General features: G+C 42.4%; 1 protein-coding gene and 1 long non-coding RNA gene across 4 annotated transcripts in view; one reads left to right on the top strand and one right to left on the bottom strand.

Moving 5' to 3' along the window:
• Positions 1-706: 706 nt before the first annotated feature.
• On the bottom strand, positions 707-16,007 carry LOC131478950 (uncharacterized). Its single transcript, XR_009244668.1, has 3 exons — positions 15,889-16,007; positions 3,874-3,911; positions 707-828 (listed from the first exon to the last, which is right to left on the bottom strand). It is a non-coding gene; the product is annotated as an uncharacterized LOC131478950 (long non-coding RNA).
• DBT (dihydrolipoamide branched chain transacylase E2) overlaps positions 737-25,265 on the top strand; it is a 51,803-nt gene continuing 27,274 nt past the window's right edge. For 2 of the 3 annotated variants that reach the window (XM_058659607.1, XM_058659617.1), the window contains exons 1-3: positions 737-853; positions 14,974-15,097; positions 21,467-21,542. In XM_058659607.1, the coding sequence (XP_058515590.1) occupies positions 803-853; positions 14,974-15,097; positions 21,467-21,542 (251 nt within the window). In that variant the 5' untranslated portion in view covers positions 737-802. Of the gene's footprint in view, positions 854-14,973; positions 15,098-21,466; positions 21,543-25,265 lie in introns of those variants that run through there. The other variant, XM_058659623.1, reaches the window with a different exon arrangement.

Below are 25,265 nucleotides of genomic sequence, written 5' to 3'. Positions count from 1 at the left end.
CCCCTAAACACACTTCCTCACATCAGGGTCTTTAGGACATCATCAAATGATAAACACCCCAGGTCTTAATGTGGTCTGATGGCAAGGAGTGACCCCCTTCCTAGAAGACACAGGAGAAAACAAGCAAACATTTGTCCTGCCCACCTTCTTCCAGTTCCCATTCTAATTATAGGTCCCCCCTCTCAAGTATGTAAACAATACTACAAAAAATAAAAACGAGCAACCCAACAACAACAACAACAGCAAAAAGATGTTAAGCAACCTTGTTCATCTTTCACGGAAAAAAAGTAAGAAACAAATTTCAGTAAAACCTGGAATCCTCCGTAGGAGTAAGAACTGCAGCCAGGGGAAAGTGTTTCAATAAGGGTTGATGAGACAACTAGTGCTACAAAGTCTAAAAACGCACGGCTGTGCTATCGAAGCAGTTACGGAATAGCCTGAAAAGGGATGTTTTCCTCCTCACCCTTCGTGTCTCTTTTCAAAGTGACTTTTTCTAAGTCAGTGCTGTCTGCACTGATCACTCTCGATTTCCTTCATTGCACGGACTTGCACGGTAGCATCTTGTTGCACCTCCCCACCACTTTCCTGGTCCCCCGACTGGCTCGCTCGGAGCCCGACTCCCCACAGTACTGGGCTTTGGCGCACGCCGCGCCTCCCCACTCCCGGATTGGCTGTTGGTGGGAGGCTCGTTTCTTCGCTCCGCATTGGCCGCTCCAGGGGAGGAGCTGTTCCTGTCCCTTTATTGGTTGCTCGGTGGGGGCGACTCTTTCAGCTGCGGAACCGAGGTCATTTCCGGGATAAGATGGCTGCAGTGCGTTTGCTGAGGTCCTGGAGCAGAAATGCCAGGCGGCTGGTAAGCGGGTTTGGACAGATTTGGGGCCAGGAAGGAGAGATTTGCCCATATCATCCGAAAGTTTTGTGTTGCCTTTTTCTCGCAGACAGGGTACTTGTGGATAGACGGAGGGATGTTTGTTAAAAAAGAAAACGGGGCTACTAGAGAGAAGTGGGCAGTCGGTGGGTCTGAGCTCCACTGCCTTCCCTTACGTGGCCGCGACTCGGTAGCCCTCCTGTGCTATCCACGCCTTCAGGCCTCTCTGGCCTTTGGTCTTCTAGCCTTTCGCTGTGCACCTTCTAGGTGCCAGACAATTGTGATAAGCGCTGGAATAGAGATGCAATTCATTCAGCATTTAATGAGAACCCACGGTGCTCCAAGCACTGGTCACGCAATCGTGACCTGAGGGAATTTACAGTTCAGAGGAAGAGAGCGGTCAAGCGAAGACTATCACCTGCGTCCGAGGAGCAAGGCTTAAGGTTCGCTCTTGGCTCTCTCGCTCCCCTGTACCATTCCAATCCTTTATCAGCAAAATTATGACCCACAACCTTCTCCCTGTCAGTTCCCCCTCTTCAGTAATGTTTTAGCATCAAGCACAAACTCGCGCCAGTGAGAATACTGTTTCATCCTGTTTGCTCCACGTTTGTTTGTTTTCCGGTTCCCTGGTGGTTGGCTCCTGGTCTTTCAAGAGCTTGCTGTGTAGCTGTGCTGTTTTCTAGGTTATGGGGAAGCTTATGGGAGTGAGACAGAGGCTATCTTTTCCCTCCCAGTGATTACAGCCTTGTGGTGGACGACGGGGCAGGGAGAGAGAAAAAGACATCGAGTAACTACAGTCTTGCTTGAGAATTGCAAATGATGAGACCAGTGCATAGAGCCACAGGAATACAAAGGAGTGGGCACTTGAGGAGGACTTGGGAGTCAGAGAGCAGGTTCCCAGCCAGTACTGTGTAACTTCAAATCGGTGAAGGGTAAATAGGAAATAACTGGAAGAGAGCTCTGCTTGGCAGTACCTAACTAGGGGCTGGCCTCTCTGGCGACTCTCCTTTCTTCACTTCTGTGGCACCAGCTTTCCAATATTATTCTTCCTGTATTTTTGGTCCCTTTGTCCTAATCTCTACTTTCGCTTCTCAACTGTTGAGTATAGTCATGTACCACATGACACTTCAATGATGAACCAAATTTGAGTAAATATTGGTAGTGCTGTAAGATTATAATGGAGCTGAAAATTTTGTATCTCTAATATTTTCACAGCATCTTGTGTATGTTTAAATACAGTTTTCTTCAATATTCAGTACCATAATGTGCTATGCAAATTTGTAGCCTTGAATTTGTGGGATTTTACACAGTGTAATCACCTAAGAAAACATTTCTCAGAAGTAAGCAATATAAGATTATTGGTTTTTTTCCCAAAGATTTATTTATTTTTATCGGAAAGGCAGATATACAGAGAGAAGGAGAGACAGAGAGGAAGATCTTTCCTCCGATGATTCACTCCCTAAAAAGCCACAACGGCCAGAGCTGAGCTGATCTGAAGCCAGGAGCCAGGAACCTTCTCAAGGTCGCCCATGTGGATGCAGGGTCCCAAGGCTTTGGGCTGTCCTCGACTGGTTTCCCAGGCCACAAGCAGGGAGCTGGATGAGAAGCTGAGCTTCCGGGATATGATCCAGTGCCCATATGGGATCCCGATACATGCAAGGCGAGGATGTCAGTTGTCGGGCCCAACTATTGGTGTTTCTAAGGGTTCTGACTTTGGCCTTTTGCCTTCTGCATTTTTCTCACTTCTGGATTATATCATCCACTTTTTTGAATGTAGTTATCATCTATAGGAATGATATCCTAAAGTTCTGAAATTTGCCAATTCAGACCTCTGTATCCCACTGCCCTTAAAATCTCTAATTGCATATATGTATCTGAATATGTATATGTGTATATGTATGTATGTATGATGTTTTTCAGCTGCAAATCATGAAACTCCAATCAGTACGTATCTTGCATATGGAGCATCCAAAGTCAAGTGACAGTTGGTGCTGATGAAGAGGCTCATCATTATCAGGGTGTCATTTTAGCAGTCATTTGACCTTTCCTTCATGACCACAAGAGAGGTGCTAAACTTATTCAGTACTCAAGGCAAGAAGGCAGCTATGTTCAGTCATTAGAGGCATGTTTTCTGGCACCTGCTAGAACCAGGGAACTTGGAAAAAGTAGCCTTTGGTCATCTTCCAGTGTGCTTTAACACCTCAAAGACACATTGCATTCTGCAGGCTCCAGAATGGCTCCTGGAGGCCGGTTTCTCTTGATTTTAGCCTTTAATTCTTTTTGAAGAAATCGTGTTACTGTTGTTCACCACACTGTCAGTTCTGGTGCCTACTTTTTCTGCCTCCTATCATGTGTTTTCCAGTCCATTCTTCATCATGTAGGCAGGGCAATTTTATGAAGAGATATACACATTTAGTAATGTTGTTTGCTTGCTTCAGACTGCCCTCAGGAATATGTCCAAAATTCATAGGACTTTGGAGACAGTTTATGATGTTCCTAGACAATCTCGCAGTCTTCATTCCTCACCAAAAAACCTATCGATCCTGACTACAGCTTCCCCACCCTTGCTCCATTCTATTAATGGATCTCACAGTGTCGTCTCTTGACTCCAGACCTTTGCATATGGATTTGCTCTGCTTTCAGAACCCTTGCCTTACTCCCCTGTGGCCCTACCTGCAACACACCACATCTTTAGGATTACTCCCACTCACCCTTGAGGTCTTGCTTCCACATGACTTTATCCAATTGGATCCCTTTTCTTTAGGTTCCTGCAACACACTATTGCACTCATGTAATGCACTGTTATAGTCCCCTTTTTATTTGTGTCTTTGGACTATAATTTTCATAATGGAAGTGTCTTCTCTATATAATTCCATGTGGCTGGCACATTGTGGGTCTAATCAGTATTTGTTGAAAGACTCAGGAAAGCTATTTTGTCCAGCATTTTAACAAGAGGCCTTACCACATGTATTTGGTTATCAAGAGGAGCTCTAAGTCTTACTTACTGAGACCTTGTTATATTGAATATTTCTGTGGTGTTTGCCTGTGGTAAAGCAAGAGCATAAGTAGTTTGAATTCAAGGAGTATGTACTACATTGATTTTGGCTTTGAATTTCCACAGAATCTTACTATATTTAGGAATGCTTAGCAACTTCCTTTTGAATTAGTATTATTTTTTTTAAAGATTTATTTATTTATTTTATTGCAAAGTCAGATATACAGAGAGGAGGAGAGACAGAGAGGAAGATCTTCCGTCCGATGATTCACTCCCCAGGTGAGCGCAACAGCTGGTGCTGCGCTGATCCGAAGCCTGGAACCAGGAACCTCCTCCAGGTCTCCCACGCGGGTGCAGGGTCCCAATGCATTGGGCCGTCCTCAACTGCTTTCCCAGGCCACAAGCAGGGAGCTGGATGGGAAGTGGAGCTGCCGGGATTAGAACCGGCGCCCATATGGGATTCCGGTGCGTTCAAGGCGAGGACTTTAGCTGCTAGGCCATGCCACCGGGCCCCCTTTTGAATTATTATTATTATAATATTTCATTATTCTAATCTGATGAGCCTTTTCATCTTCTGTTGCTTTTATGTTTATAGATATTTTCATGATTATAAATATTGACTTATTAATAATTAACTTGAATCACTAGGGACAAACTGCCATTGCTGCAAGCAAATTGGAACAGATGGTCCCTTAACTGTTCTTCAGTATTATATTCATAGATGAATTTAGAATTGTCTCAGATTTTTAAAAAATGAAACCATAGTATGCTTTTTTTTTCTTTTAAGATTTATTTATTTTTCTTGGAAAGGCAGATTTACAGAGAGAACAGACACAGAGAAAGATCTTCCATCCGATGGTTCACTCCCCAAGTGGCTACACCGGCTGGAGCTGAGTCGATCAGGAGCCAGGAACCAGGAACCAGGAACCAGGAGCCTCCTCTGGATCTCCCATGTGGGTGCAGGGTCCCAAGACTTTGGGCAGTTCTGTACTGCTTTCCCAGGCCGCAATCAGGGGGCTGGGTGGGAAGTGGAACAGCTGGGACACGAACTGGTGCCCATATGGGATCCCAGTGGATGCAAGGCGAGGACTTTAGCCACTAGGCTGCAACACCAGGTCCCATGATTATACCTTTTTAAATTGGAGGTTTTCAGCCTTACATTTAGTTTATTAAGCCAATAGTCCATGTCTAGAAAAAAAGAAATATCTTCTCTATTAAAAAAAAATTGTTTTCTCCTTCTATCTGTTATATTTTAAAGCCACCTATTCAGTTTTTTTTATTTAAAATTTTAATTAATTAATTAATTAATAATCTGAGAGACATGTAGAGAGACAAAGACAGAAAGTCGAAATGCTCTCATCTGCTGGTTCACTCTCCAAATGGCCCATAGTGAGTAGGACTGTGCCAGGGCTGAAACAGGAGCCAGAATATTATTTCTGTCTCCCCATGGGTGGCTATAAATCCAATTACGGGAGCCATTACTGCTGCCTCCTAGACCCTCAGGAAGCTGGAGGAAGGAGCCAAAGCTGGGATTCATCAAACCCAAGCACTCCACAGATAGGGCCGAACCAGGCAGAAAGAGCCCATAAGAACTCCATCGGGGTCTGCCTTCCTGGGCGCATTAGCAGGAAGCTGGATTGAAAGTGGAGCAGTCAAAACTTCAACAGGGCTTTCTAATAAGGGACTCAGGCTTCCTATGCCTACTGTGCCGAAGTCCAGCTCCAGCTGAGTTCGGAGCTCCAGAAGGGTGCGTGAAATAGGCGTAGAAAAAAGAAGAGAGATGGACCACTACAGTTCCAAGATCATTGTGGACAATGCGAGAAAGCTGTCTGCTTTATTTATACAGAAGCAGTACAAGGTTTTCTTTTGGGGCAATTTGACATAGCCTCGGGGGGGCACAATTTACAACAGCTTGAGAGGTGACTCCTCGAGGAAGGATTCTACATTCCTTGCTTATCTTGGCTTACCAGCCCCAACCTGCTCTCCTCAAGTCTGGGTTCTATCCTTGGCACACCTGTGACAACCAGACCCCTACCTGGGGTCTTGGTTTATGGGGTTTAGGGTCCATTGGCACTAAAGGCCATTAGGCCTGCAAGCTCACACAGTTAACTAAACAAGTAAAGCAAGAGTTATAACAGCGGAAAGAATTGCAATTAGCGATGAGCCATGTTTACTCCATTTAAGTTTCAACTCTACAATGGACCAGTGATTGTTTCCAAAGATAATTCTACAAATTGTTTCACCTTAAGACAGGGCATTAGCCATTCTGACGTTGCAGCCAAGAATTTCTCAGTAGACAACACATCTTATTCAGTAATACACTCCTACTACAGTTCTTATTCTACAACTTATCCATCACTTAATGGGGGAAATACATCAAAAGAGAAAAAACATAAAGATCTAAGACAAAAAGTTTCAAACATTAAATCCCTCTACAACTGTGGGCTCTACAATCTCATAAATGATCAAACAATAATCAAAAGTATATCTTTATGATTTTAGTAAAATCATCCTATATTTCCTCTGGTTAAAAAATTATGAAAGCAGCTAAAGCAACTACATTTTCTATGTTCCAAAGAGTTGCAAGGACAGGCTAACCTTTAAGGTCACAATAACTATATTTTTTGCCTTAGCAGGATAGCCTTTAGGGTTACAGTAGCTATGTTCTTTGTCATAGCAGGATGGCCTTTAGGGTCACAGTAACTATAACAGGATAGCTGTTAGGGTCCCAGTAACAGAATAGCTTTTAGGGTCCCAGTAGCTATATTTTTTGTCAAAGCAGTTTCAGCCCATACTCTCATCACTTCCATTAGTTTGTAGAATTCATATCAAGCCATTTCCCAGAAAGTATGCTAAATGTCTGGGCCATATTTTATGGCAATGGGTAGGCACACAATAAGGTGTCCAGAAACGGCATGGATTTAATTGTACTCCTGTGTACAGTTAAAGGCCCACTCACCAGGACATCCTCAGTAACATTAACTCTTAAGCTCACGTTGGTTGTAAAAGCCATCTCACAGGGGCAGACAATGCCTCAACAGATTACAAAATTCTTAGTGGGGTGGTTGAGTGTCCATGCAGAAGGGGGTGAGACTGCGTCAAGGTGGTCAGAGAGAAATCTGCCGGGCCCTGCCAAACAGCTGGAAGTTCCCTGGGCCCTGCCAAGCAGGGAGCTGTTGTCTTCACACCTTTGTGTTCTTCACACCTACTGCATGGACCCCAGCACTACTCTGTCCTGTAACACCCTCCTTTTGTGGTAGTTTCCTGACATCTTTCTTTCTCTCTGAGATTTACTTGGTGCAATCTATTTAATAAACTACTAGATTGTTTTTTTAAAGATTTATTTATTTCAAAGAGTAACAGAGGGAAAAGAGAAGGAGGGAGGCAAGAGAAAGATAGATAGAGACGGATATTCCATTTGCTAGTTCATTCCCTAAATAATATATTAACAGGAAGCTGATAGGAAGTGGAGAAGCAGGGATTTGAACCAGCACCCCAGTAAGGGTGCTGGTGTTGCCAGGGATGTCTTAACCCACTAAGTCACAATGCCAGCCCCCTTTTCCTTTAATAACTCATAACTTGTAAATGCAGGCTCTTTTTCCTGACATTTACAGCTATAAACAATTTAATCCATTTTATAAATTTGATCAAACTAAGTCAAGCTGCTCATTGTTGCAACACACATGCTAAGCAAACTCCTGCTGCAGTCTCTTGTTTAATTTCTTTCTTCTCCCTTTAGGAGGTTCTGTCCTCTTGTTATTTACACTTATGCAAGGCCCCATTAAAGTCTTGCTCGAAGAAGTCTTTCCAAGTCAAATCAACCTGGAAAAAGAAACATTCTCTACTTATATTTCTGTAAAACTTTATTACCTATATTTCTAACTATGAAAAGTTAGAACATATATACACACACTTCAGCATTTGTGTGTGTGTGCATTGCAAACTTCATTAAGATAAAATTTTTTTTTCCTCCTACTACTTGCAATGTGATAACACGAAAAGAGTCCAGATTTTGATGTCAAGTTAGCTTATTTTCAGATTTAAATTTGCCATTTGAGTGCTGTCTGACCTTGGACAAATTATTTTACCTTTCCATCAGTTTCTCGTTCGTTAAAGAGGATTACTGGGCGTAGTCTAAAATGTAATTATAGAGTATAATGAAGGCAATATATGCAAAGATATTTAAAATACTCAGCATATAGTTTGCACTAAGTAATATTAAAGTTTCATAATTTGTGTCCTCCTTCAGAGAGCATTTGGTGAAGTGGTTAAGCCAACTTGTGGGATGTCTGCGTCTCATGTGAGAGTGCCACGGTGTTAGTCTCAGCTCTGCTTCCAATGTCAGCTGCTAATGCACATCCCAAAACACACCTGGTGGTGCCTGGCACGCTTGGACCTCTGAATTTCTGACTTCTGACTTCAGTGTGACCCAGAGCTGGCTTTTGGAAGCATTTGGGAAAGCAATCAACATATAGATTTCTCTCTGTGTCTCTGTCTCTCTGACTTTCAAATAAATAAATCTGTTGCTGTGAGGAGCTTGTAGGAGTGCGTGCTGAGACTTGATAACTGGGCGTGAACCTTGGGAGTGTCTTTGTTTTTGGGGATGCATGGAGACAAGCACCTGAAGACTAGGCCAGAATGGCCTCCTCAGGACGTTGTCTAGATGGTGACAAGCTCTGCTACTGTGCTCTCAGGTCTTCTCTCCCTAGGCTTGCTTTTTTATCCTTGGATAAAAGAATGCAAGTTCATGAGCACTAGGAAGCACTTTAGGAATCCTGCCATGCATGTCTATAACTGCCGTACTGTTTAAACTATGTTCCTCTGACTACAAGACCAGGTGTCCTTGTAGCTAAAATATCCTGAGGATTGTCTGTTCTAGAAGGTTGTTTAGAGACCAGGGTAGAATGGATATAAGGAAAGTTTGCAATAAACTTTTTGCCTTGTACTCCTGACCCTTTGTCCCCTGTGTCTGTTTAATGTATCAGCGCTCCCGCATCCCAAGTCCCTAGATCCAAAGAGTTCCACATAAATAATTCAAACATTGTTCTGTTGTGGAAGTAGACCACCTAACAGTTTAATTTTCTTTGAAAGGTTTTACATATATTTAAATAAAGGTTATTTAAATCATATCAATGTATGTACTTCAGAAATTTTACCTGCTCTCCCTAAATTTTATGGCACATGAAGCAAAAGTTGATTGATTTGTTTGATTATGGTGTTGACCCAGAACTTGAGTTGTGGTATTTGAAGAACGGAAAGGCTAGCAAAATGGAGGTATCTGGGGTAGAATTCTTTCACCACCTGCTAAGTTTTAGCCTATGAATTTTAATTGTAGTTAGACTTTATGTTTCTTGAGTGCTAATGTTAATGAGAAGAAAATATACATATTATGAAGATTATGAATTGGAATGCTCTCTTTAAAATAAAGTGCCTGATTCAAAAGTATGATTTAGGGAACAGGATCTTCAGGTTGTTTTTTTGTTTGTTTGGCTTTAGATATCAGTGATATGGGGAGGTGTTTCGTGCAGTTAAGGTGTCCCTGGGGCCACATGCATTTCCATTTTGGAATGCCCAGCCTGAACCCTAGATACTCTACTCTGATCTGGCTTCTTGCTAATATATGCTCTGGAGGCATCAGATGATGGCTTAAATATTTAAATGTCCGTAGCCCACGCAGGAGACTAGTTTCAGGATCCTGGCTTCACCTGGCTCATTTTTGCTGTAACAAGCATTTGGGAGTGAATCAGCAAAAGCAAGAACTCACTTACTCTTTCTTCACTCCTTATCTCATTCCTTCCCCACCTGTATCTTTTTGTTTAAGTCTCTTTGCCTTTCAAATAAAAACCGAAAGATACATAAGTTGAAGAATTTATTTAAAAGTCACAAACCTTTTTTTTAAGACTTTTTTTTTGAGAAGTCAGATTTACAGAGAAGGAGAGACACAGAGAAAGATCTTCTATCTGCTTATTCACTCGCCAAGTGCCCACAGTTGGCCAGAATTCAGCCAACCCAAAGCCAGCAGCCAGGAGCTTCTTCTGAGTTTCCTACGTGGGTACAGGGTCTCAAGGCTTTGACCCACCCTCAACTGCTTTCTCAGGCCACAACCAGGGAGCTGGACGGGAAGTGGGACACTTGGGAATATGAACCAGGCCCCATATCAGATCCTGGCACATGCAAGGCAAGAACTTTAACCACTAGGCTACCGCTCCGGGCTGTCGCAAACTTAAAAAACAAACAAAAAAATTCCCCAGCTGTAGCAAATGCCTAGTTGCCTTGTTGGAGGCAAGTGTTAACACTGCTGTGTAAAAACAGCTGATAGCTGGCTGGCATTATGGGCCTGGTTAATGCCAAATTTGTGCTAACTATACCAGTATGCCAGCATAGTTGCCTATTTTCTTTTAAGACATATAGGGAGCCAATCCTGGCACACCAGCAGACAGGCTCTGGGGACTCACGGGAGTGTGTATCAGAACCTGACTGCTGTGTCACACCAGATTATTGGGTTTTGGGACCAGTGCACTCGTGGGCATGGGGTGCTGTGAATTGCTCAGGGAAGGGGGTGTAGGGTTGTGCAGGAGGGAGGACCACTGAAGGAGAATGGTACAGGTGAGGAATGACTCCTGGGGAGCTCCCACTGCTAGGCTACTGCACTTGCAGATAAGCAAAGAGGCTAAGACAGGTAGTTTGGAGGAGGAAAACTGGAGGGCCTTTTGGGGTCAGACCAATGTGCCTGCCCACATAGGGGACCTGAGCTGGGCTGGTTGGTATCAACCACTGCCCACCAGTGCACATGAAAGCTAGGGCTGGACCATACTGGCACACTAGTGCACACTGGCAGAGTTAGACGACAGTACCTAACAGTGAGTGTTGAAACAGGGTATGGGTCACATTAGGCTGGGCCATGACACTAACCAGCACGTGAGAGAATTGGATCTGGGGGGCAGAGTCTGTGGCGGATATGTGGGCTCACCCCTACAGGACTATAATACCCACTGGTTTGCTCAAGAGTTTGCTCAAGAGCTGGAAGTAATGAAAGACCAAGTTAGGCATGACTGTGGATCTCACTGACATGGAAACTAGGATTAGGAACAGGCTGGGCTGACCCAGGCTGCAGCACTCACAGGCGCACCCAAGAATTGTGTGTGGGATGGTCTGGGCCTCAACATCCACACACAAGGGCCAAGACTCAGGGGTGGACTATGTAGGGCAAGGGCCTAACACCCACTGGCACATGTAGGATATGGGTCTAGGAGTGGGCCTAGTGGAGGTACTTGGGAAAACCCCCTGGTGGGTTATAGCCCATGCTAGTAGGCACATGAGTCAGGGCTGGGTGTTGGTTAGGTTGGATAAGCCTGCTCAACTTGTTAGCAGGAGTGTAGGTTGATTCTAGGAGGGTCAAACCATAGCACACTGGCATGCTTAGGAGCCAGGGTGGAGTATGGGCCATGTGGGGCTAGGCTATCACACCTACTGGTATGCATGAAAGCCAGGGCTGGAGGCAGGCTGGGTAGTGCTAGACTGTGGCACTTACCACCAAGAGGTGGAACTGGGGGTAGACCGGGTCAGGACAGGTTGCAGCATCTGTTGGCAAAGGTCAAGATTGGGAATGGGCCATACCAGGCTGGGTCAGAGCAGACACTGACACATGCATGATCTGTGGCTGAGAGCAGCCCTGGTAAGGGAGCTCAAGGGATGCCCTGGCTAGGCTGCAGTTCCCACTGGTGAGTGTGTGTATGTGAGAAACTGAATGGGGGCATTGAACTGGGCTGGACATGGCTGCTGCATCCCTTATCATGGGTGTGGACTGGATCTGGAGTGTGCCAGCATGAGCTAGGCGCCAGTACCTGCTGGTGCTCGCAAGAGCCAAAACATGTGAAGGAGAGGCTGGGATAGGTCTTGGCAACTACCAAACCACTATGTGAGCCATGTCTGGGGGTGAACCAGGTGGGGCTGGGTTGTAGTACCCAGTGGTAACAGCCAGAATGGGTAGGGGCCAGCCAGGCAAGGCTGCTGTACCTGCTGGTGAAATACACAGTGAAAGGTAGGCCAAGTCAGTCCGGGCCCACCACCTGCCAGTGTTAGCAAGATCTGTGACTGGGGGGGGGAGGGACGGGTTACCTGATAGAGGAGATTGGGAAGCTCCTCTGTCAAGATGCAAACTCTTCTGATGAGTGCAAAAACCCAGGTTGAGGGTAGCCCAAACCAGGCCTGCCAACATATGTGTGTCAGGTCTGGGTATAGACCAGTCTGGACCAGTACATAGTTCCCACAGGCAGATGTGAAAACCAGGATGGGATGTGGGACAGGCCAGGTTGGATGATAACACCTGCCAGCTCACATGAGGACCAGGCCTGGGGATTGATTGGGCTGTGCTACGCTACAGCACCCACCAGCATGAGTTGGAATAGGGGCAGGCTGGGCGGAGCTAGGTTGTAGATGAGGTGAGGCCATGTCACACTGGGCCATAGCACCCACCAGAACATGTGAGTCCTAGGTGGGGGAGTAGGGAGAGCCTAGTAAGGAGGTTGTGGGGGTCCTCCTGCTTGGCCATTTCTCCCACTGACCAGGATGGGAATGGCTACAAATTGGCCTGCATGTCAGCTGTGTTGGGGGAGAGCCAGGCTGGGCCAAAAGACTATATGCACTGGTGCATGCATGAGCCAGAGTAAGTGCAGGCTTTGCTGTAGCTTCAGCTGACAAGTGCTGAGACTGGGGACAATTCCTGTCAGACTAGATTGCAGAACCATCTGGAAAGTGCAAGATTTGGGGCTGGGAGTGTGACCGTTAGAGAAACCGTGGGCACCTCTCTGATGGGTTGCAACTCTGGTAAGCAAGAGAACCAGGGCTGGCGGGGAGTATGCCTTGCTAGACAGGCAGTGGCACCTGCCAGCATGAGTGTGGGTTGTATAGTGGAATTGGTTGGATTGAGCTAGGCTCCAATGCCCATTGATGTGTATGAGAGCTGAATGGGATGTGGGACAGACTGTACAGTCTGCTGCACATATCAGCATGCCCAGGAACCAGGGCTGGGGCAGGCCTAGTGGGGGCTAATAAGGGTTGCTCCAACTAGGCTGCAGTTCCACTGGTGTATGTGAATGCAGAGTGCGTAGCAGGTAGGGTTAGGTTGGGCTGAAACTTCCATTGGTTTGCGTATGAAATGGGATTTGGGACAGAACTGACTAGGTGACTACAATCACGAGAGTGTGTGTAGGCCAATGTGCGTGATGGTCTGAGCCAGACCCTACACAGGCTGGTACACACAAGAATCTAGTTGGGGTTACTGCTGGTTAGATTTCTTTGGGGAGCTGCCCAGTTGCATCACTGTACTCATAACTCCAACCACAGTGAAAATCACATGATAAGTGGTCTGATCATAGAGTGCATATATCAAAATTGAGTCTCCATGGTTGCTGAGGCCTGTGGTGTGGATGGCATTCCCAGATGCTCATTAGGGACATTATAGCTCCTTGAGGCCTGAAGAGGACGTCTAATACCATGGGAGAGGATGGAGGGCAGAACAAATTGGACAACTGTCCTGGCCAAACTTTGACAGCAAGTATCTGGGTGAGTGGAGACTCTTAGGTATTCACCATGTCAACCAACTATGTCAACCACTATGTCAACCAACAGACGTTAAAAGGATTTTTCTCAACCTTGGGGCAACAAAATCAACAGCATCGCAGAACTATTGAAACCACTTAAACAATGCCCTTGAAACATGCTCTACATTGGGGACCCTAGGATAACATTGAATGCCCATTCCCCAACCCTGGGTACTGATGCAATTGGACTGCTGGGAGTGGCCCTCTCTCCTTCCCTCCCTCTGTCCCCCAGATACACGAAGAAAAAAGAAAATTGGAATCATTTGTCCCATCCACTTTCTCCCATTCCTCGATCCTCCCTGCCCTGATTGGTGGTCCACATGAGTGTTTATTCTTCTCAACTTATGGAAACACCAAAGAAAAAAAATTATCATTAAAAAGATCTAAAGCAATTTGGAAATTGCTCCTGGCTGGCTTGAACTCGCTCACCTGTACTTGTTGTGGCCACTTGGGAAGTGAACCATCAGACAAAAGATCTTTCTCTATCTCCTTCTCTCTGTATATCTGCTTTTCTAATAAAAATTTCAAATATATACAAGTTTTCTCAGACACGTTGTTAAGTTTTGAATTTCTATAATTTATATTCAAGATATAATATAGTTTTCACGTAGTTAGATTTTAATATAGAGTTGAATGCATTCAGGCCCACTTATTTTTATAGCATTACATTATCCTGTGATATTGCATAAAATAATTAAATCTAAAGAGTGTACTATAAAGTATGGTAAAAAAAATTTTTGAGTAAAAGCTACATGTTTTCCAGTATCTTCACTTGCTAACAATCACTTTGGAATTCTTCAGTAGCTTTTTTTTTTTTTCAGGAAGTCTAATGGCTTAAACTACAGGCTGGTATAATTGCACATACAGAACATGTTGTTATAACATACTTAGTGTCATAACAAATTTTGTTCCAGGGCCTGGCACTATGGCTCAGTGACTAAATCCTTGCCTCATATGCGTCAGGATCCCATGTGGGCACCAGTTTGTGTCCCAGTTGCTGCACTTCTCATCCAGCTCCCTGCTTGTGGCCTCGGAAAGCAGTAGCAGATGACTCGAAGTCTTGGGACCCTGCGTGAAATAGCCACAAGAGGCTCCTGGCTTCAGATCAGTTTGGCTTCAGCTGTTGCGAGCACTTGCAGAGTGAACCAGCAGACAAAAGATATTTCTGTTTCTCATTTTCTGCCTTTTTACAAAAATAAATCAAGCTTTTTTTAAAAAAAGATTTTGTTCTTGCTTCACAAAAATGTGCAAATCTGATTCTGATTATAATATTTCTAACCAAAATGGTAACAAAATGCTGCAGTTTGAGTTTCTTTGACTTCTTAAAATATAGCTACCAGGCTTCATAAGCTTGATTCCCATTGCTACAGACTATTCTGATTTTGGCTTAGGTAATTTCATATTGTGGTAATAATTGTCTCATTTTAGAATAGAACTGAAATTCAATACTTACTTAAATAATTAAGATAGTTTATAGGTATTTTTACATTTTGTTTTCTCATCTGTAGGTTTGTGTTCGCTATTTTCAAACAAACAGTAGTGTTCATGTTTTGAAGCCAAAGTGTGTGTGTTTCTTCGGTTACCCTTCATTCAACTATAGTCATCCACATCAGTTGCTGAAAACAACAGCTGGTAAGTGTGACCTCAGGACAACATGTGTCATATAGTGTGTTCTCCTATTCAGTACTTCCTTTTTTTGTCACCACAGTAAAGTGTTGCCCTGAACCCTCCTCCTCTCTAGCACTGTCCCATTTTCTTTTTTCTTGCCGCTGCTTCCCATCCTCCTCTATCCTGTCCTCTGCCTACCACCTTCCACATACTTTTCTTAATACTTGTGTCTTCATAATGCTTGGGATTGGGCTGCATTGAGCCATCTAATCTTTATCACCTGACTCATTTAACTGCAATAGTTGGCATTGGTGTAACTGTCCCGGGCAAAGTAAAAGATTGTCTTAACACAAGTAGCTTTCTGTCATTGTACATACTGTATATTTGATGAATGAGACTCTCAATCTGTCATTTTGATTTGTTATGATGAAACCATACTTACCTCCTGCTAAACAGAAAGTTCTCTGCTTTTACCCTTACTTACTTTTCACACAACTATTTCTACCCTCTGTAAAAACTTGTAGATCTATGTGTTGAATTTTGCAAGAACCAAAGGACATATTTTTTTCTGATATTAGGACCTTTATAAACAACTCTAGACTTCTGTTATGTGGCTAAGTTTTGAACAAATAGTTCCGTCCTTAGGCTGTACTTAAAATGAAAAATAGAGACTTCTACCTAGATCACCTCCTTGGATTCAGTCAATCTCTCCATGCTTTTTATATGTCCTCTATTTCAATGTAAAGTATGTAACTTTATCTTCACTTTTTCTGAGATTTTTTTTTAAGTGATTTGTTATTTTTGTTGTTACTTACCGGAGAAATACAGCAGAGGCACCAACTTCCTGCTCTAGTCTCTGATTGTTTTTCATGACCTTTGAGTTCCTGGATCTACTAATTCCAGGATACTGGGATTCCTTGTTTGCCAGTTTCTATCTGTGTAACTGAACAAGTTATTTAAGTTCTCTGAGTTTCATCATTTAGAAAATTGGAATTTCTATAATATTTAGAGCATTGTAAGAAGTTATTCCTGCAGCAAAAGTATTCTTTGATCGCCAGTATGAACCAGGGCACTGATGCAGATACTTGGAATATGTCAATAAATAATACAAAGATCCTTATCTGTTTGTATTAAATGAATTAAAATACATGTGAAATATTTAATCCATACTTTTCCTAGATACTCATTTTTTTCTGGCTCCAATTCTCAATCTTAAATATATTCCTTTCCTTTTTTTTAAGTTTTATTTATTTTTACTGGAAAGGCAAATTTATAGAGAGAAGGAGACACAGAGAGAAAGATCTTCCATCCACCGATTCTCTCCCCAGGCGACCACAACAGCTAGAACTGAGCTAATCCAAATTTATGAGCCAGGAGCATCTTCCAGGTCTCTCACACAGATGCAAGGTCTCAAGACTTTGAATCATCCTCCTCTACTTTCCCAGGCCATAAGCAGACAAGTGGCAGTGGAGCAGCCAGACACAAACCAGCACCCATTTGGGATCCCGACGCTTGTAGGTGGAAGATTAGCCAGTTCAAACAGCCAATTCTCAATATTGATTGTTCTGTTTTCTTTTATTTTAAAAAATAGATTTCTGGTTTTAAAGATTTATTTATTTACTTGAAAGGTGGGGGTATGGAGAGAGAAGACACAGAAAGAGAAATCTTCCATCTCTTGGTTCACTCCCTGAGTGGTTGCAACCTACAGATGCTGGTCCAGGCCAAAGCCAGGAGCCCAGAACTCCATCCAGGTTTCCCCATGGTACAGGGACCCGAATAGTTGAGCCATCTCCACTGCTTTGCCTGAGGCCCTAGCAAGTAGCTGGGTGGGAAGTGGAGCAGCTGGGACTCAAACCAGCACTCAAGTGGGATGCCAGCTTTGCACGCAACAATTTAACCTACTGTGCACAATGCTGGCCCTAATCATTCTATTTTAAAGGTTCCCATCCTGTTTTTGTTTTTTTCTTTTTTAAGGGTTTTTTTTTTTTTTTTTGAAACAGGATTAATTTTCTTTTTAAGGATTTATTTGACTTCAAAGTCAGAGTTACAGAGAGAGAGAAAAAGGGAGAGACAGAGAGATCTTCCATCTGCTGGCTCATTCCCCAAATGGCTGCAACAACCAGAGCTGGGCTGGTTTGATGCTGGGAACCAGGAGCTTTTTCTGTGTCTCTCACATGGATCCAGGGTACCAAGGCCTTGAGTCATCCTCTATGGCTTTCCAGGCCATCAGCTGGGAGTTAGATCAGAAGTGGAGCAGCTGGGACTCAAACTAGTGCCCGTATGGGATGCTGGTGCCACAGCTGGAGAGTTAGCTTGCTAAGCCACTGTGCTGGCTCCCTCTTTTTTAAAAGGTGCATTTATTGTGGCTGACCTTGTGGAAATCTCAGCATCCAGTATGACTACTGGCTTGAGTCCTGGCTACTCCACTTCTGTTCCAACTCCTTGCTAACATGCCTGGGAAAACAGCCAAGGATACCTGAGGGTTGGGCCTTGCCGCCAATGTGGGAGACTAGGAAAGATTTTATGGCTCCTGGCTTTGACCTGGTCTAGCCCCAGCCAGAGCTGTTGCAGGTATTTGCGGAGTAAACCAGAGAATGGAAGCTCTCTCTCTCTCTGTTTCTTGAACTCTGACCTTCAAATAAAGAAATACGTTCTTTTAAAAAATGATGTATTAGGCCTGGCGGCATGGCCTAGCAGCTAAAATCCTCGCCTTGAACGTGCTGGGATCCCATATGGGCGCCGGTTCTAATCCCGGCAGCTCCACTTCCCATCCAGTTCCCTGCTTGTGGCCTGGGAAAGCAGTCGAGGACGGCCCAGAGCCTTGGGACCCTGCACCTATGTGGGAGACCTGGAGGAGGAAGTTCCTGGCTCCTGGCTTCAGATCGGAGCAGCACCGGCTGTTGCGCTCACTTGGGGAGTGAATCATCGGACAGAAGATCTTCCTCTCTCTCTCCTCCTCTCTGTACATCTGACTTTGTAATAAAAAATAAATAAATCTTTAAAAACATGATGTATTTATTTGAAAGTTAGAGCAAGAGAGAGAGATCTTCCATCTGCTGGTTCACTCCCCATATGACCTCAGCAGCCAGGTCTGGGTCAAGCTCGAGCCAGGAGCCAGGAAATCCTTCCTAGTCTCCCACATTGGTGGCAGGGCCAACTTCTGCCTTTCCAGGCATGTCAGCAGGAAAGTGGATCAGAAAAGGATTAACTGGGGCTCAATAAAAAAAAAAAAATAACTAGCATTCTTATATGGGATGTCAGTGTTGCAATTGGAAGTCTAATGTGCTATGCTGACCCCTATTTCACTCTCAATTTTCAGTGTTTTATAGGATCCCATCCTTGGTCCTCCCATATTCTTGTGTCACATTTTTACAGACACATGCTCATTTATCACATTTCGAATACTTCGCATTCTGTAGTTCTAACCCAAACCTGTCACCAGCTGCTGGCCATGCCTCTCCGTTTCAATATCAAATCTATGGTCCAGATCCTCAAACTCAGTTTTGTACATATTTTCTTCTTCCTGTATTATTTAACTCAGTAGTGAGTTAAACTAGGAAACTGGAGTCAATGTGACTTCTGTTACTTCCTGTTGTTTACTAAAACTTGTCAATTTTGTATGTTGTGTGAGGAGTCTCTTACAAGAAATTATATATTATGAAAAATCATGCATAGATTTCAAAAATTTTGGCACCAAAATGAGCTAAGCTTATTTCATTCCACTTTCCACAAACTTTTTGAAGTATCCTCTTGTTTCTTAAAATTTGTCTTCTGGGGCCATCACAAATGCATGATAGTTTAAGCCTCTGTGAGTAGTGCCAGCATCCCATATAGGAGCTTGTTTGAGTCTTGACTGTTCTACTTCTGATCCGGCTTCCTGATAAAATGCCTGGGAAAACCGCCAAAGATGCCCTTTGGTCCCCTGCACCCACATGGGAGATCTAGAAGAAGTTCCATGCTTCTGGATTTGGGTTGGCTCAGCTCTGGCTGTTGTGACCATTTGGGGAGTGAACCACCAGATGGAAGATCTCTCTGTCTTTCCTTCTCTGTAAATCTACCTTCCAAATTAAATAAAAAAAAATGTCTTCTCCTTTTCAGTAAGCTTTGAAAAATACCTAAACATAAACTTCAAACTACATCTAAATGTACTTTAAGGGTAAACTCCGGTAAACTCCATGCTTCAGTTTCTTACCTTCAGTAGCCTCCTGTTCTCCCAGCCTCGTTTTCTTCAACCAGTCTGTTCCCAACCTCATCCACCAATTCAAGATTTTCCTTCCCTGAAACTATAGGCCTGAAGTCACAGATCTGATGCTTTAAATTTAGTTTTAATAATTTGTTTATTTGAAAGGCAGAAAGAGAGGGAAAATGAAAGAAAGGGAGATTTCATATCTGCAAGTTTACTTGCCAAATGACTGATGGCTGAAACTGGGCTAGTTTGAAGCCAGGACCCTGGAACTCCATCCAGTCACCCATATGGGTGGCAAGGGTTCAAGTATTTGGCCTGTGTTCCACTGCTTATTTTAGGTGCATTAGCATGGAGTCTGATTTGAAACAGAGCATCTGGGACTTCAACCAATACTCACATAGGATGCCAGTGTTGCAGGTGGCAGCTTTTTACTTGCAATGCCACAACTGCCCTTGAATCAGTTATTGTTGAATTATAAACTATCCCACAATCTAGTGGTTTAAAACAGTGGTGATTACTTCTTAGAGTTCTGTGGGTTAGCTAAGTGGTTCTGCTGCTGGTTTCTCCTGGGCTTTCACTAATGTGACTCCTTTTCTATGGGGTCTTCTGAATGGAAGATCCAAGATGGTTCCATTTGCATGTCTGGCAATTGGCACTGATTTTTAGCTGGGGCATCTCATGATTTTTATATGCTTGGAAAATAGATTGGTGTCATATGGAGAGCTCGGGGTGGCATTCCAAAAGAGGTTGTGAGGATGTTAGAGCCTGGGTTCCTGAACTTTCTCAACTTTGCTTCTGCCATGTTTGCTTGGGTGAAAGAAGTCATTGCCCACCACTGGTGTAAGAAGTGGTGAAATTACTCCACCTCTAGTTGGAAACAGTTGCAAAGAATTTATAACTGCGTTAATTTACTGCTCCTGATTCCCTTTAGGATAAGATTCAAACACTGGAGTACACAAAGCCTTTCTAAATATGGACAGATTTCTTGCCAATACCCTGTCCTCCTCAGCCTCATACAACTGTCACTCCCTGCTCAGGCTTTGCACCATCAAATTCCCAACCTCTTGCTGTTCTTTCATATCGCTTTGCAAAAAGTGCCACAATGTGTTCACTGGTTGTTTTTTGGTTACTTTGATTTCTGTTCTTCAGTATAAGCCTATGGTAATCACTCTTGAGTACAAACTTTGTGTACTTCTTTAGCTATTTCCTACAATGGCAAGTCTTAAAAGTGGGATTACTTATTAAGTCAAGGATGGAATCAAAGTTGTGGACTTAAAAAAATGTCTTTTCTTTTTTAAGGCTTTTGATACTTAATGTCAAACTCCTTTTCAGAAAGATTCTAGTTTATACTCTGAGCAGCAGACTGTGAGAGAGCCTATCTTACTAGAGAGGAAATAAGAGGTACCTAATATCTCCATATCCAAAATATATTTTACATTTCTTTGCTAGTATCTCCTATTTATTGAAGAAAATTTCACAAATTTGGTTAACGTATTAACGTATTTTTATAAGCAAATACAGTTAGTAGCAGATAAAAGATAAAGGAACTCAACTGCACAGGTTCAGAGCCATCTTTTAACATAGAAATGAAAGGCTCTGTGCATGCCTTGTGTTGTCCAGAAGTTCTTTCTTTTGAGTAAAGGGGCAAAAAATGAAAATAAGACAGAGAAGTTTAAGAGATAAGTTGGTAGAACATAGTTGGCACATATAAGATATTCCTACCATATCTGCTATAGAACTCTTTGAGTTTTAGCCACTAGCAATGAGAACAGTTGTATGAAATCAACAGAGAACCAAAAGTAAGCTAGTAATGATTATTATAGTTTCATAATGAACATGGAGATTCAGCAGGGTCTCTCTCTCTTTAAGTAACATTTTTATTCCATTTTCTATTCATACACTTGTTTCGAATCTCATTAATTTGTTATTAGAGCCTTTGATAGCCCTATAAAAGAACATTATTTTGGAAATTGAAAAATAGGAATTCTATGGCAGTGTCAATAGATCTGTGTCATGGAATAACTAATTTGTTTACATCTTTGATAGTTATAAAAATCGTTCTGCTTTTAAAAATTATAAAATGTGATTATCTGTAAGATGAACCATTCCAGCCACTGCCTGAGAACATTATTTGATTTTAGATATAAAAGCACCTGTTGCTAATGTATTATTCATTTAATAAGACAGTCTCTCATTTGTTTTTGAAGCTCTACATGGACAGATTGTTCAGTTCAAGCTTTCAGACATTGGAGAAGGGATTAGAGAAGTAACTGTTAAAGAATGGTAAGTTAATCTTAAAAACATTTTTTTACATATATTTTAAAATAATTGCAATATAAAATTAAGAAACTTCATATAAAATATAATGTTTTTGTCAAAGCAGACAGGTGGCATTACTTTGTGTTGATAATAGTTTGGTAAGAATTTATCACTCATTAAGGGTTTTTATTTTATGCAGTTTCTCTTTTATAAAAAAAAAAAATATATATATATATATATACACACACTGCAGCCTGAAAAGAGAAGTGAATCTCAGAGTTGTCATTGTGTGGTAGTGGTAAAGCTGCCACTTGCAGCGTTGGCATCCCATCTGGGTAATGGTTTGTGTCCTGGCTGCTCACTTCTGATCCGAGGTTCTGCTAACAGCCTGGGAGGAGCAGTGGTAGATGGCCCCAGTGCTTAGGCCCCTGGCTTTTGCCTGGCCTGCCACTAGCCATTGCAGTCATCTATGGAATGAACCAGCAGATGAAAGCACTCTCTTTCTCTCTCTCTCTCTTTCTTTCTCTCTCTCTCTCACACACATTGTGATTTCCAAAGTAAATAAATATATCTTTTTTTAAGAAATTGAATCTTTTATGGACAATAAGTTGATTTTAGTTAGACCATATGTTTTAAGAACACTTAATGTATTAATGTAATGTTTCCTTCCAAACAGTGTTGATACCATCATCTAGTCAAAGCTCTCGCTGCCATATTGAAAATTGATTCGATGAGAATGTGTTTTTGACTCACCATTGCAGGAGTGCCTGTTTATTTAGAGAATGGCCAGGCATTTTAACAAAAATGTATGAATCTAATAATAACTTTTGAAAAACATAAAAAATGCTGAAAATTTGGGCCTGAAAAAAGAAAAAAACCCTTTGCTCCCTTACTCATTCCCAACTCCTTTTTTCTTTTCCTTTTACTTCATGGAAGAAAAACACTTCTTCATGCTGAGCTAAGTCTTAAATGTTTAGAAGTAACAGTTACAACAAGTGAAGAAATATTTACCTTCACTAGCTTTTCTTTTTCTTTTTCTTTTTTAAAAGATTATTTATTTACTCAATTGAAATGCACAGTGACCAGCAGAGGAGGAATAAGAATTGTTTTCCCTCTGCTGGTTACTGCCCACATGCCTGCAGCAGCTGCAACTGAAAGAGGTCAAAGCCAGGAATTCCATCCAGGTCTCCCTCTTGGGTGGCAGGTGCCCAAGCACTTCAAGCTTCATCTGCTGCTTCCCACACATGTCTACAGGGAGCTGGGTTAAAAAGGGAATGTCCAGGACTCAAGTTGGCTCTCTGATCTGGGATAATGGTGTGGCAAGCTGTGCCTTAATTTGCTGTGCCACAATGCTGGCCCCTCCTTTAGTTTTTAATATTAAAAACTCTTGTAAGAATCTGATTCTGGGTCTGGCATTCGGTTCAGCAATTAAGATGCCAAATGGGATGCTTGCATCCTGTGTCCAAGTGCCTGGGTTCCAGTCCCAGCTCTGTTTCTGCATCTGTCTTCCTGCTAACATGCACACTCAGAAGCAGGAGGTAACGGCTGAAGGATTGGAGTTCCTGCTACCCATGTGGGAACCCAGATGGAGTTCCAGGATCCCAGTGTCTGCCTGGGTCAGCCCTGGTTGTTGTGTGCATTTGCAGAGTAGACCCACAAATGGGGATAAGCTTTGTTTCTTTCTTTCCCCATCTCTGTTTCTCTCTATCTTTCAAATAAATGAAAGGAATTAGATTCAGCTTCCTGAACATTTTAGCTTGCACTTGTAAGTTAGAGAAAAACTGTAATAGCATAAGCATACTTTGTGATTTTTATCTGTGGAGCATTTTGGTATTATGGGAGGAGCAATGGAAGAAAGAAGACTTATTAGCTGTTTTATCTGAGTCTTCTACTTTGACCTGTTTTTCTTGTTCTGTAGCAGGCACTACCTCTTCATTTTTTTTTAATGTTCATTTATGTTCATCTGTTTGAAAGAACAAAAGAAAGAGGGGGAGAAAGGCCAAAACTAGGCAACACAACTCCATCTATGTTCTCCCACTTGCAAGCACTTGAATTATCATCTGCTTTCTAGCAGGAAGCTAGATTGGGAATTGAGCATCTGGGAGTTGAAACAGTATTTGAACCAATATAGGACAGAGGTGTCCCAAAACAATGGCTTAATCCGCTGTAACCCAACACCCACCTCACTTCTTGACTTATAAAATGAGGTTAACTATATTTGATCTACAAGTTTGTAGTGCTTGTTGAAAAGACCTAATGATAATAATTTGTAAGAAATGCCTTTTTGGACATTTTTAAGTGTCTGTTGTTCTCTAATAGCTTATATTGTCTGGTTTAAGGCTCTATGAAAAGGAAATAGCTTGTTTCTTAAAGAAAATCTAATAAGAAACAAGCCATTTAATTCATTTTTCAGATGTTCTTTAAGAATTATTGAGTATTCTTGAATTTTGTGTTTATTTTCTAATAATGTCTAAGTAATTCAAGGGAAGGAGATATGCACTTCGTAAAATCCTAAAAATCAGAATTCTGTCAATAGAATAGAAATTCTGTCTTGGAATAGAAAATTGAGTATGTAGGAATGCTTAACTTAATACAAGGTAATGTCATTTTGTATAAATGGCAGTAAGGTCTCATTTATTCTTACAATGTATAGAAGCACTGCTCATGGCCTGGGGAAAGCAGTGAAAGATGGCCCAGGTGCTTGGGACCCTGTTGCTCACATAGGAGATCTGGAAGAAGCTCCCAGCTTCAGCCTGACCCAGTCCTGGCAGCTGTAGTCATCAGTGGAATAACCAGCAGATGAAAGATCTCTTCTTTCTATGTCTCCCTCTCTTACTCTCTTTCAAACAAAGAGGTAAATTAGAAAAAGAGAGAGAGAGAGAGAGTAGGGGGTGGGGGAGGAAGAAAGAAAGAATATAGGAGTAAATATGTGACTAAAGAAGAAAAATACTTAAATTTCACAAGACTTTGACAATTTAAATAAAATTTCAATTCTGTGTATGCTTTTGCTTTAAAATCTGTTTTGTCCAATATTATTATACCTACTTCACCTCTCCTTTTGATTACTATTTTCAAAATATGTCCTTTTTCTACCTTTTTCTTTTCAATCTCTTTTTCCCCCCAAATTTTATCTGTGTGCTTTGAATCTAAACGATATTTTTCAAAGAAAGCATATAGTTAAATTACTTTTTAAAAATCCATTCTTGTCCATCTTGTCCTCTTCCCTTCCCTCCCCTCCCTCTGCTCCCTTCCCCTTCTCTCCCCTCCCCTCCCTGCTCCCTTCCCTCCCCACCCCTCCCTCTGCTCCCTTCCCCTTCCCCTTCCCTTCCCTCCCCTCCCTGCTCCCTTCCCCTTCTCTCCCCTCCCCTCCCTGTTTTCTTTTCTCCCTCCTCTTCTCCCCTTTTCTTCTCCCTCCTTAGTTCTTTTCTGTCTCTGTCTTTACCTCCCTTCAAGTAAAATGAAAGTAAGTAAACAGAAAAGAAATCATCTGCTGATCTTAAGAGACATCCTTGTACACAGTGGCTGTTTTTTTTCCCTTATTTTTTCAAGATTCACTTTCATTCAGAAGTTTGATTATGATGCATCTAAGTATGTCTTTTTTAACAAGTTTATCCTATTTAGAACTTGCTGTGCTCCTTGTATGTGTTTCATCAAATTTTCGTGGATTAGACCATGATTTCATGTAATATATATATTTTTTCCTTTTTCTCTCTCCTTTCATCCTGAGATCCCAGTGTGTATCATGGC

The sequence above is a fragment of the Ochotona princeps genome, chromosome 2 (assembly GCF_030435755.1).
Source record: "Ochotona princeps isolate mOchPri1 chromosome 2, mOchPri1.hap1, whole genome shotgun sequence".
NCBI lineage: Eukaryota > Metazoa > Chordata > Mammalia > Lagomorpha > Ochotonidae > Ochotona > Ochotona princeps.
This window is presented reverse-complemented; position numbering and strand designations above follow the sequence as displayed.